The sequence below is a fragment of the Ambystoma mexicanum genome, chromosome 1p (genome assembly GCF_040938575.1).
Source record: "Ambystoma mexicanum isolate Mex_15411 chromosome 1p, UKY_AmexF1_1, whole genome shotgun sequence".
In the NCBI taxonomy this organism is placed as follows: Eukaryota; Metazoa; Chordata; class Amphibia; order Caudata; family Ambystomatidae; genus Ambystoma; species Ambystoma mexicanum.
Window position 1 is genome coordinate 958,782,602 of NC_090921.1, and position 12,824 is coordinate 958,795,425.

Here is a 12,824-nt window from a genome sequence, read left to right on the forward strand (position 1 = left end):
CATCCAAAATACAACTTTTATGGCAAGTGCTTTCACGTCAAGTTAAGATGGCTACCATGGTTAATCAACTAACTCTGATTTCACTGTACTGGATGCATTGTTTCCAAGAAGACTCAGTGCAGAATATGGAAGAGCAAAGATCAAAAACGCACCTGATAGCCTTGAAAAAAGCTGAGAATTTCCTTCATGCCAGTGTTATAGGGCAAGCCCTGCATACGAACTAAGGCACCGGGCTGTGGCATCATTGGAGTGTGTGCAGCTGAAGCAGCAAGCGAAGCTGAAGGGGCCGCAATGTATCCCATGGTTGTCGGCGATACTGGAGGGCTACAAAACAAGAGTAAATACCCATTTATGATTGCAATGCCTGGAGGCTTCAAAACCGCAACACCAGTGTAGTTAAGTTTAGACCAAATTATGCAACCTTTGATTATTTTAGCATTTACAATTTCGGTACATGAAGACTACACATCACAATGGGTCGGCTTTACAAACCTGAACTAATTTTGCATTCCAACAAGCTAACCTGGTTGGTCCATTTACTAAATGTGAAAAATGCATGCCCTTTTATCCGATGCGACAACTGGTGGATTTACCTGGGAAGATGGATATTCCTGTAATGCACCCTTTGGAAGCATGTAGCCACGTATCAACCGAGAAGCTTGCAAGTCTGCACAGTCATTGCAGACAACCTTAACTTGTTTCTCAGACCGCACTTCATACATTCAAACAGAGTCCATCATTTTCTTAAGGTGACAAACTAATCCTGCATAGAACAGTCTTTAAATCTTGGGGGCAGATCTGCATATTTATAATTTTGTGCATGGAGGGAAGCTTTGTTTCTCTCTAAAAGGAGTACACCAGAATGTGCACAATTGTGAAAGTTTTGATAAAACATGCATCTCTTTTTACAATGGGAGGTTGAGGGTAGGTGTGGGGGTGCTAGCACTAATCGGACGCAGTCAAAGATAGTTGAAAAAAGCATCATTTTAAAAGTTGCAGTATAGACAACTTGGAATCATGTAGCATTCTGAACCGAGCAAACCAAATCGCCCCCTCAAAGGTTTTGAGAGCCCAGACTTTAGAAGGGTTATCACTCTGTATGTGGTACATTTAATAATCACATACGGACTGCAGAGAAACTAAACACCATGCATTGGTCTCATCTGCACCAAACTACGTTTCATCATGTGTCAATGCACTTGGTTCTTCCATAGCTGCTAGTTCGTCTCCTCTCAGGCTATTATACGTCTTCCTTCTCTGAGATACCTACTTTACACCTCCTCACAGATGTGGATGGATATTTCCTCTACCCTGGCTAGAGCTCATCCCCACCGACCCACCACCCCGATGATCCTCTTCCCTTGCCTCTCCCCACTTCTAGCCTTCGTCACTGCCCTCCAACACTCTCCTCTTCTACTGTCCCCACCCACTTCAAGCATGCCACAATCGTTCCCTATTGTAAAAAAAGCCTACATTCAAACACTCATTGCCTTCTAATTTCTGCCTCATTTCCCTTTGCCCATTTCTCTCAAAACAGAATATACGGTTTATTCCAAAAGCTCTTCTTAAACTGCACTCCCTCTCACCTCCCTTCCAGTCTGCCCTTAGGCCACGACACTCCACTGAAACAGCTCTTCGTCACCAACTCACTTCTCTCTACTCTAAACTTTCCTCGCGTTCTTCTAGACCCATCACTGCATTTCACATGGTCGACCACAGTATTCTTCAACCTTCTCTTGCTCAACTTGGCTTTCGGGACCATTTTAAAATAGTTTCATTCTTACCCCCTCTGGGTGCACCATCCCCGCCCCCCCTTGTCCTGGGCTGGTCACTCTTCCTCTAATTTGCCCCTCTCACATGGTGTCCCCAAAGGCTCAGTTCTTGGCTTTTTCCCCTCTATACCTCTTCTCTCGCCTCGATCATCTCTTCCTTTGGCTTTCCTAATCCCCTCCATGCAGAAGAAATGCACATTTGCCACTTTCACCTCTTACTGACTATTCACTTTTGTCTGCCTGGCTTCATGGTCTTCACTCATGAATTGAACAGTTTCTTCCCTGCTCCTATTCCCCTCGACTCCCCACCAACCATTATGTCCCTCCATCAACCCGCAATCTTGGTGCCATTCTCGATTCTTCACTTTCCCTCTCTTCTCTTCCATGTCCTGTCGCTATACGTTGTTGAATATCCAAAAAGCTCATTGGTTCCTTACTTTAACCTCAACCAAACTGCATCCCCTGTAGGTTTCTCCAGACTATTATATTGCTCCTCTCGGTCTCCTGGCTTCTCACCTTGCTTTCATTCCATCATTCATTAATCTGGGTACTCTGCACTCTTTCCCCTGTGACCATCACTTCCACTCTACACTGGCTCTCCTTTGAAACTCATCTACTCTTCAACTTCCTTTGTAGTGCCTCTATAGCCTTTCCTCTAGAGCTTTCATCTTCGTCTTTCTATGCCTCAGCCTATTCGCTCAGTTCAAATCCCCTTTTCTTTTGACTGTCCCCATGTGCCCCATGTGCCCCATCCTGTTTCCACTCCTTGGCTCTGCATGCACCCATAAAATTGAACTCTCCCTTTCTCAATAAGTTCCATATCCTCTTTTCCCCCTTTTAAGACACGCGTGAACACATCTGCATGTTCACTGATCTGTTGGCTGTTCATTTTTTATTGTGTTATTTACTCTGTTCAGCACTTCGGTATCAAGCTCAATAAAAAACAATGTTTAACGAAACACGAATTGACTAGCCCATTACCATTTGGGCAACAAAATACCTAATGTTTAGGAAAAGAAAAAGGGGGACTGCCAATGAAAGCTTTCTTCGAGTTTCGAGGGAATTATCTTTTACACCCCACCTCCCACCCCCTTCCAAATAGTTTTAGGCAACTGGCCCAACAAAAAAAATGTCTGGAAAAGTCAAGTTTAGATGCCTCATGATCACAAGGCAGACTTGACACGAAAAGACTCATGAACCCCATTTGTATTGCAAATTCAACATTTTAAAAAACTTACCTCTGAAAAGGATAAAAACAAAGAAAAATGTAACCAATTGTAAGAAAGAGCAGAGCAAATAGCCAAGCAAAAAAAGGAAAAAAAAAAAAGCTAGGCTTCAAAAAGGTAGGCCTCGCATACCTGCAGAAATTGTCAATGACGACTCCAAAATGCACGCTATAGAGTTTTCAGCTAAAGGATGAGAACTTTAAAAGGTTTATGTGTACTGACATGGTCACCGGGATGTTTGGCTGTATTTCAAGCGTGTGCATCTATAGAAGATGTTTTACTTGGATCTACAACATTTGACAGCAGAAGATCTCCGACCATCCAAACGCACGTGACACGGGTCTCAACACCAAAATGTTCAATGAAGGGAGACGGAACACTTTCATACGAACATCGAACCCTCGCCACAACCCGTGTAAAAGATAGAGATGAATTATTTAACTGGGTGAGAAGCAGGATCAGGGGCTTTGAATCAAGAAGGCAAAGTAGTGCAAGGGAACGTTTAAACTCACAGGACCTCGAGAGGCTGAACCAGACTATGCCTGGGAGGTAAGCCTGTAGATGTGCAGTCAGAAAGGAGATCACTATTACAATCAAGGGAAAGCCATCCTACTTATGGCGTTTACTGTTGGATTTCGACTACTAGAACTAGTGCCAATAAACCTTTGCTGAACGGAATCTTACTATGCCTTACACTACAAGAGGGTTTGGGATTTCTTTTTAGGGAACACTTCCAATTTTTAAAAGACTGTTTGCTTTTGTTAAGGTGTTTAATTATTTTAAGCGTTTGTCGTTTAGATAATATATGTACTGTGCACATATTTTCAACATTATGGGTTTAACATTGTGCACCAATATGTGGCTGCTACAGGCTGTAACGCAGGAGATCTGATGGGTGGTTCTAAGAGTGAAGCCAGAGTGCTCAGTGGCACACAACAAATGGTTTACTCTCTGCACATGAATTTAAGATCGTTTTTTCTACATGCATTCAGACGGAGGGATTACGAAGGTGAAAGAACCTTTTGCAGACGTGGCACCCTGATCCAAAACTGATTCAGGGAAAAAAAGGCAGGCAAATTAAAAGTTATTTATGGAGCTTTCTAACCAAGTGAGAGGGTGGTAAATGTAATTTTGGCCTGTGCAGGCATCTAGATTTCTGGGAGAAATGGCCAAGGGTTCCGACTCCTACTCGTCGGTGTTGCTCCCATGGTTTATGGGAGCAACACCTGCACACAGCACCTGAGCGAGTTAGTGAGGTTTGGGATAGTTCTCAGACTACCAACCAACATACAAAGGAAGGTAAAATGGATTAATGCAGCCCTTTCCCTGAACCAAATATTCTTGCCTCACCCGCAATACTTTGCCTATGTTAATAGGCAAAAGTTCCAGACTGCCCCCTTCCCTCATCTACCAATTCACAGATCCTTGTTGCACATGGGGTACAATAAGACCCAGTGTGAAAATGAAACGGCACCAGTTTGAAAGAGGACAATGGTACAACTGTGGGGAGGACATGCTGGTTTAGCTTTGAAAGGCTTTTATCATGCATTGACAAGACATCTAATGCTTTGTAATTACTTTCATGCCTTTTACCATGCACCTTGCCATAATACGATTTGGTATGTGGATTCACATAGGCTCCCCCACAACAAGCCTACAAGTTTTGCGTGCTCCCCCACACACACACTCCCAGTTGAACACAATGTGTTAAACTAAGTCATCCAGTCATGGCAATTTTACAGACAAAGCCGAACACTACACCCTCTAGAATTTACACACTGCAGTTCCAACCAATGCATCCCAGTACCACGGGCACACAAGGCTCGCATTTGGATATAAATGCACCTACTCTTTTGAAACAAAATACCTAGAAATTGACCTGCATGCTGAGCTCTGGATTTTTCCATTCTGCATGCATCAGCACTATAGAAACTTGCATTTTTTTCCCCCAGACCCACAATCTGCCAAGGTGCCTGGAGCCTAAGCAAATGGCAGCAAAGCGCAAGCAATACATCCAAATAGCAATTCCACAAGTGCCCAGAAACACCTGCCTGGAGAGTTAATTTGGGGTGTACATTTGCATCTTGCGTTTGACAAAAAAGGGGGAACTAGAAAAATCGAAGCAGAAGACATTTGTATGCAAACTGATCATTTTGCTACCTTCATTTTCCCACAGATTTATACTCCAATTAAAAGCCATCCCCTATCCATCTGAATTACCTGGGGTAGTAGGCTGTATAGTTCATATAAAGCTGAGTTGCTTGCGCAGGATAATAGGCGACTGCTTGAGGTGCTGCAACAGACGCATGGGCTCCCCTTGCGGCAGCAAACAAGGCAGGCGTCTGGTAAAGTGCTGCTGCAGCTTCTGCTGGAAGGACTGCTGTGGCGGCTTGAAAGGCGGCATAGCCTGGCGGGGACAGACCTAGAGCAAAGCAGAGAAACGTCAATCAACAAAGGCCAATTCAGGACGTCCATTGGTAGCAACTGATATCCATATATTACACTCCTTATCCTCTATGCTGCCCACATAGACGGAGGAACAATCCAGAGACTCCAGCTGTAATGCCAAACTATTTATTTTCGATATTCTAGGATAGGAAGGGCCTAATGGCTGACTGCATGCATCCCTGGACAAGATGATTAGCATTTGCACAGATGCTAAAACATGAGCAAATGCTTACATTATATAAAGCATATGGATCAAACCGGTTTTGTTACAATCCATATTACCTACAGACAGGTTTATTGTTTCCATGAAGTCAATTACTTAGTGGAAATCACTATATATATATATATATATATATATATATATATATATATATATATATATATATATATATATATATATATATATATATATATATATATATATATATATATATATATATATATATATATATATATATATATATATATATATAGAGAGCGAGTTAAGTGATAAAGGTTGGTGGGGAGGGATTTGGGGCAGGATTAGGAGTGAAGGGGGAATTGGGGTTGGGACATCCCCCCCCCCCCCATGAAAATAAAGTTAAGGTAAAACGTCAAAGCAATTCCCACAAAGTAATTTACTTCATAGAAGGGACATGGAACCCTACAAAGGTTTGCAGTTAAACATGTATCGACTCCATTAAGTTTTCTACATAACATGTTTCATGTTCTGCAGCAAAAAAAATGCTAAATGCTTCCTTTTGTCTTTAAATTTGTTTACATAATATGGACTGGGCTAAAACGGTTTGCTCCATTCCCCATTTCTTAAGCAACAAACCTGCTGCTAAAATGGTTTGCTCAAGAGCAAATGTTTGATAGTCTTGCCCCCAAAATACACATCAGGAACCTATTACAAATGTTTGTGAAGCAAATTATAAAAAGTAGTTAGCTTTTTTTTTCTAACCTTTTTCGAGACCCTTCCCAAACTGCCACCTTTAACTTCCCTTGTCAATTGGTTTGCTTTTCATTTGGAACTAATTTTTCCACACGTGCTGCTGTCCTGCTAACAGGTATCATCCAATTGAACCAAACACACACCACGGCTATTGCAAACCTTGTTGAAAAAGCAGTGTGATGAAAATGTCCTATTAGCACCCTTGGCAGGTGCATCAACCAATCACGTTGCTCAAAAGCCGGGGTGAATCTAACCGATTGTTGCCCCGGTTCTGAGCTAACCAAGCAGTGGAAGAACTAGCTGACATCTTCCCTTCTCCTTCCCCACTCCCCCACTCTTCTCGCCTACTCCCCCACTCCCCCACTCTTCTCGCCTACCCCCCTCCACTTACCTGTAGCAGGGCCGCAGCGCTCAACATACTTCATGAAGAGAAGCTCTGCATCGGTGCCCCGGCATCCAGTTAAAGGGCAGCCACCTTAGATGAGGCATGCCTTTTTATGAAAGAATGGGATGCACTCTCGCCGCAACCCATTGATTCATCCAAATGTATTGCTGTTGGCACCTCAAGGGTTAGCCTCAGTGTGCCAATAGCCATACACACCCATTCGGGGGGCTGCAATGGTATGTGGGCCACAGGTCATTGCCGGCCAGTGAAACAACCTCCCTCCCTCCCTCCCTCCCCAAACCGCCCCCTACCCCAGCAAACGGGTGCTTATTGCCATAATAAAATATGTGGCAGCCATACGTAGATTAAATGTAATCTAAAGAGAGACATTTTCCCAAACATAAAAATGCAAAAAATCAGTTCCTTTAAATGAAAGTTTCTTGATAACTAATTTAAATTAGTGGACTTCATCTGCTTGTCCAATGACATTTATTAAGACCCAGTGTATTGTACTCGTCAAACACGCATTTTTTTTGTCAACTAACTATATACAAAGTTGGCTCTGGTATTTATTTAGTGCTTACTGGCTAAGAAGCATCGGCTCACTGGATTTGGGGGATAGAAACATAAGGGTGCGGTTGCAGCAGAGTTGGAACAGATAAGAATGCATGAGGAGTGATCAGCAAGAGGTTATACTTATTTAGGAGTTGGTGAAATGATCTGCCAAAAACATTGGTTGAATTAAGAACAAAAATGTGCAAATTTTGCCAACACGTGTAATCAGTCCCACTTGCCTGCAATTCTCACCGAATGTCTTTTGGCACTACGAAACATTTTGAGCTTATAAAAACGCAATTTTGGATGGTTAACTTTCCTGCATAACATTTCTTTCAATGACGTGGTTTGGCCAAAAAAAAAGAAATTGTGAAAAAAAGAAATTTCAGGAATTCACCTAAAAAAAATTGGCAAAACAGGTTTTTTTTTAAATTAAAAAAGCTCTTCTGGTGAAACAGATTAAATCAAATTTCACCAATTTAGTTTCACCAATGGTATTCTCAGACCCTCAGATTCCATCTGGGTTTGCCATCTGCTCTCCCCAGGGCTTCACCATAGTGGAGCATGGTCCAATTAAATGTCCACCATGTTCATCGATTGTTAACCCTTTTGCACCGTCATGCCTTTAGCAAAAAGTAGATCAGTCAAAAATCTGGGACCCTCCCTCCCCCCAAATAAATACTCCAGTGAGGCAGCCTCAAACATAGGAGGGAAATATTTCTTATTCAATGCCATTCATTGTTCCTACAGTTTACCCGTAGGATTTCTGGGTTATCAACACATTCTTTAAGAATAAGAAATTAAGTACAACGTTTGCCAACGTAACAATCTGAAAACCCAGCAAGCTGGTTTACCAGTGTACTACCAATTGCTAGAGACCTGCTGAAAGAACAATGTAGGTGGTTTTGTTCATACGGCTTACGATCCAGAGCAACAAGTGGCGATTCCCGAATCACTCTGATTAAACTAGATCACTAATGGAACTCAAAGTAACTATCACACCCCAAGAAGCATATCTTGTGCCAAAAAGGTATTTGTTGCGATGCCGACAGCAAGCGAGGGTCACTGCAATTTTTCGGCAAGAATGAGACACTGACCATTATCTGTGCAGTTGAACTCAATATATTAAAGGAAATTAAAAGCCAGGTGTTTTAACTAGAAATGGCCAGAATGATTGTATTTTTAGAACGTTGTTTAACAAACATACTGAGTGGGTCCCATGCCTTTAGACATATTTCTGCTGTTTTCTTTTGAAATATTACAAAGAAACTTAGCATAGGTTAGATCAAGCAAATTGCTCTGAACGGATACCCAGCATTCAAGAAATCAAAGGCCAGGTCTTCAATTATGGCGATCAACATTAAAAGGTTCCTCATTCTGAATTTAACTCAGTACAGATAATGCTCAGCAAATGCATCCCATTGTGGTCAATGTGCTGGAATTGCTTCCCTGTGAAAAGCTCTGCACCAACAAAAAAAACACAGCATAGTGGTGCTCAGGCAGGATCGCAGGCATTTGTGGGCAAGCTTTAGAATCCAATTTCCTCCCAAAATCAGTTATGAAATGAGATTGCTAGAAGAAAATGTACTGCACAGCTCAGAAAAATTCACTCCAAAAGCATAACTGGAGAAGACACTGCTTAGCCAAATCAACTGAAATTAAACAGCCCATCCACAGGACTCCAACCACAAAACTCTACACCCAAACAGAAAGCCCCCAAACGCAGCCTTGAGATGGATGATTGATGATCACAGCAACCCCAAAAGGTGAGAAGGTCACAAAGCTGTAGCACCTACCACATAGCCTTTAGCAGCAGAGAGCAGAAGAATTGCAGACTTACATGGTAACTTACATGGCGGTGGGGATAAACCACTACGATTTAAAGTGCCACCCATTAATACAAAATTCATCTCCTCCCCAGAGCACTGGAACACCTCCACGTAGCGGTCCTTCATCATTTTCTTGTGGCATTTCTGTGCCACAATAAAAGCACGATCTGAAGATTTCATCTGAATGAACGCATCACCCGATGGTCGCCCCTGTCATGAGAAAAAGACGAATTACAATGCACCAACTCACAAAGTAGTAAACCGCTGAAAGGTTTCGTATTTCTACAGGGCACACGTACGTCCGAGAACATTTGGGATACAATGAATTTCAGAATTAAACTTTTTTTATGAATGTAACTTACATTATTTTTAGTCATTCTGAAAGTTCATATAGGTTTTACTATTTGGCGTGTCGACAAACTCGGCCAAGTTAATGGTCCCTTGCCCACAATGTTGAGTTAAGCAACGGCTTATGGCCTACACCCTTTATCCAGTGCAATACAGCTTAGTCTATTAACATTCTTGCCATCTCAGGAGAAAACATTGAGACTAGAGAAATGCCTAGCTACCAAAGGTACTGTTTTAACACATCTTTAATAGTCATGGACGAGAGAAACTGAGGGTGAGCCACTGTATACTGCAGGGAATCTTCGAGACATGTCTACTTTTCCCAACTGAAAGAGGTAGTGGCTACTAAGGCCGAACATCTTCAAACTTGGTTTGGATCATGGTTTAATTATGGGTATTCATTGGTGGTGGACCTACCTTTGAGAGCGGCCGAGTACTGTACAATAATAAGTTACTGGGTAACTGAAAAAGGGGAACAAGTTGCAGCAGGGCCGCGTTATACAAGTATACAACTAGAGCACTAATAGGAGGTGGGAGTGGCCTGTAGGTGGTAAAAATAAATGTGATTACTGAGAACTGCCTTCATTCACTTTGAGGATTTCAAGTCATACATATTGGCAGTATATATGCACTTTAAGGACCAAAAGCAGCTGCCTTTCCAAAAACTGAACACATTTGCTTTAATACTTAACTAGATTTTGCAAAAAGGCCATCAAGAATACAGAATTAGTATGGCGTTGCATACATATTTGATGCTGCAGTTTAAAATCGCAGTATTTTATATCTCCTAGAGTGTACATCCAATAATATTCTAGGGTAAGCATGACAATTACTTTGATCGCATAAGCTGCCCAGTCTTCCGGGTAAATCTCAACTAGGACAAAAGCTGCAACACTAAGCGCTAGACATTTTTCTATAATGCTTCTACACTTTGCTGTGCATGGTGCAGCACAAAGCGTGAACAGTGAAACCACATACAGACTAAACAATTCAGAAGGCCCGTCCTGCACCAGAAGAATGCATTACCTGTTGGTTTAACACCATGTGAACGCCATGCGGCTTGATATCGACCGTCGAGTCACCCATGAATTCTAATATGTCATCAATGGCAGCAGTGTACGGAAGCCCGCGAAGTCGGACACAGTCGCGTACAGTACCAGTGGCAATGGGGTAATGTTGTGGGATCACAGGGATGAGAGGTGCTGGTAAAGTAGGAATTAATGGTGTTGACAAATATCTGTTAAGTACCTGTGGGCAAAAGAAATGGAAAAACATTTGTAGATGCTTGAAATAACAGAATTCAAAACTTTTGTCCAACGTAATCCTATAATGTTTCAACTTAAAACGCATCACATTAAAAGTGAGGGAAACAGAAATGTGTTACAATTGCATTACTAGTAGAATACGAGGCGACAATTTATACACATGAGAGCCATTAAAAACTTGGATCCATCTTAGCCAATGGCGGTACATTTTAATGCTAAGCATGCCAACAAACTAGATTGGTTTGGCTATTTTGGCATCTGTTCAGTACCCGAATCTCCTAGGGGAGGTTATCGTGAACTGACAGACAACTGGAGACTAAATACATACTGGACCTCGAAACTAAGAGTCCAAAAAGGACACAAGTTGGAATAGGAACTTCATACTTTGTGTACCTGATTTTATGCATACATGTTATCCACCTCTCTATGTTTTCTTGATTTTCTGGCGTTAGATATGAGCCAGTCCTCTTACCTTCGTTATATAGGGGGCACTGTCATTTATTTGTTCATTTAATTAAATTATTGATATAGTTGATACAGGTTTTGCAGGTCTGTTCCCTTGGAGGTTTCTTCCAACTTTTAGCTCAATGTATACATAAATCTCCATAGAACATTGCATTGTCTGGCTTGGGGCCTGGCTTTTCGGACAACATGAAGGTTGGCAATGGCTGGTGGCCATAGTCAGCCACATAAAATGGGCCATATATTTGAATTTTGATTATCCAGCATGGTTTTATCTGTCCTTCCCCTCTTTTATAATATGGCAATGCATTTCTTTGATGTGCTATTCATCCTGTTTGTATACTGTATTTTTAACATGTTTATAGGCATGCCATTTTGATATGCGGAGTCCAGAAATCTAGGTTCATTTTTGCATTAGCACTTTATTATCATGCACTTAGCACTTTATGGTTGCCCGTTTGCATATACGATACACTGAGCACGAATTTGCATTTTTGCACATAGTAATGGTATAATTGCTTTTTCAACCTCCGAGTGACATTTTGAAATGTTATTTGTAATCAAAATCGTATACAAACAAAAATCGATTTCACATTCAGATTGGGATTTCTAAAGCATTAAGTCATCTCATATTATAGTTAACTTGCAAAGTGTCTTCTTGTTTTGATATTTAGGGATAGTATTTAAGGTTTCATGCAACCCACTTGGGTTTTACCATTGTATGTGGCTCGCTGGCTAAATATGCATTTACACGCACAAGGTGGTCAGACAGCACAATGGAAAAGCATTGCACATTCTCCATTAGTGGCTATGTTTTTTGCCTATGAGCAGTTTACAGCCAGGATCTGACAAAATGATCAGTGGTACCGTATGGTACTAGTAGCCTGACCATACTGAAGGCATTTTATTGGTTGCTTAGAAGTCAGAATGGCTTTTGTGTAAACGATAAATGCTCCATTTAAGAGCTGTGGTTTATTGGTGAAACATTTCATTTTCACAAGCTCCCACTGAAAAAGTGTGCAACTCATACATGTGTTTATCTTGTGCAATGACTTCACTTGAATTTTATTTAATGCAATGTTCATCCATGAGCCGACTACTGCTGTAAACACTTTGTGTATGTATGTGATTTAACTTTTAAATAAAATTGAAGCTGTTTCATGTAAACATGCCCGTGACATTTGCACATCAGTATTGCCCCAATGTTATAGCCATTTTTGAAGACATTCTGGCAGCCAGACCATAGAGACTTAAACATATTTATTAGTCCATATGTTGGAACCCTTTAATGTGAACAAGCGGTTTGTTACCGCGAAACGCGTTGTTGCCTGCAGTTTTCGTTTTCCACAGCACAATATACGATATCTGTTGATGTGGATACTTTGGTCGTTTGGCAGTGTTGGGGATTCATCACACACACACACACAACACGCTCGCTGGACTGTTTCTGCAGTCATTGAGAGGCACCCCCCCCCCCCCATTCGTCACAGATTCTCCAGGAAACCAATGTTGTAAGTCACCTTTTATTCAGTAATGTTGTGCAGCACCCAGCTACTAATAAATAAAATGCACTCACATCGTGGTTCTCCCACAATGTACG

At 41.6% G+C, this 12,824-nt stretch overlaps 1 protein-coding gene across 6 annotated transcripts in view; it reads right to left on the minus strand.

Moving 5' to 3' along the window:
- ESRP2 (epithelial splicing regulatory protein 2) overlaps nucleotides 1-12,824 on the minus strand; it is a 187,503-nt gene that overhangs the window by 46,033 nt on the left and 128,646 nt on the right. For 4 of the 6 annotated variants that reach the window (XM_069653541.1, XM_069653557.1, XM_069653535.1 and 1 more), the window contains exons 12-15: nucleotides 10,524-10,745; nucleotides 9,161-9,359; nucleotides 5,219-5,420; nucleotides 153-324 (exon numbers count right to left, since the gene is read on the minus strand). In XM_069653541.1, coding sequence (XP_069509642.1) covers nucleotides 153-324; nucleotides 5,219-5,420; nucleotides 9,161-9,359; nucleotides 10,524-10,745 — 795 coding nt within the window. The remainder of the gene's footprint in view (nucleotides 1-152; nucleotides 325-5,218; nucleotides 5,421-9,160; nucleotides 9,360-10,523; nucleotides 10,746-12,824) is intronic. The other 2 variants (XM_069653549.1, XM_069653525.1) reach the window with 1 other exon arrangement.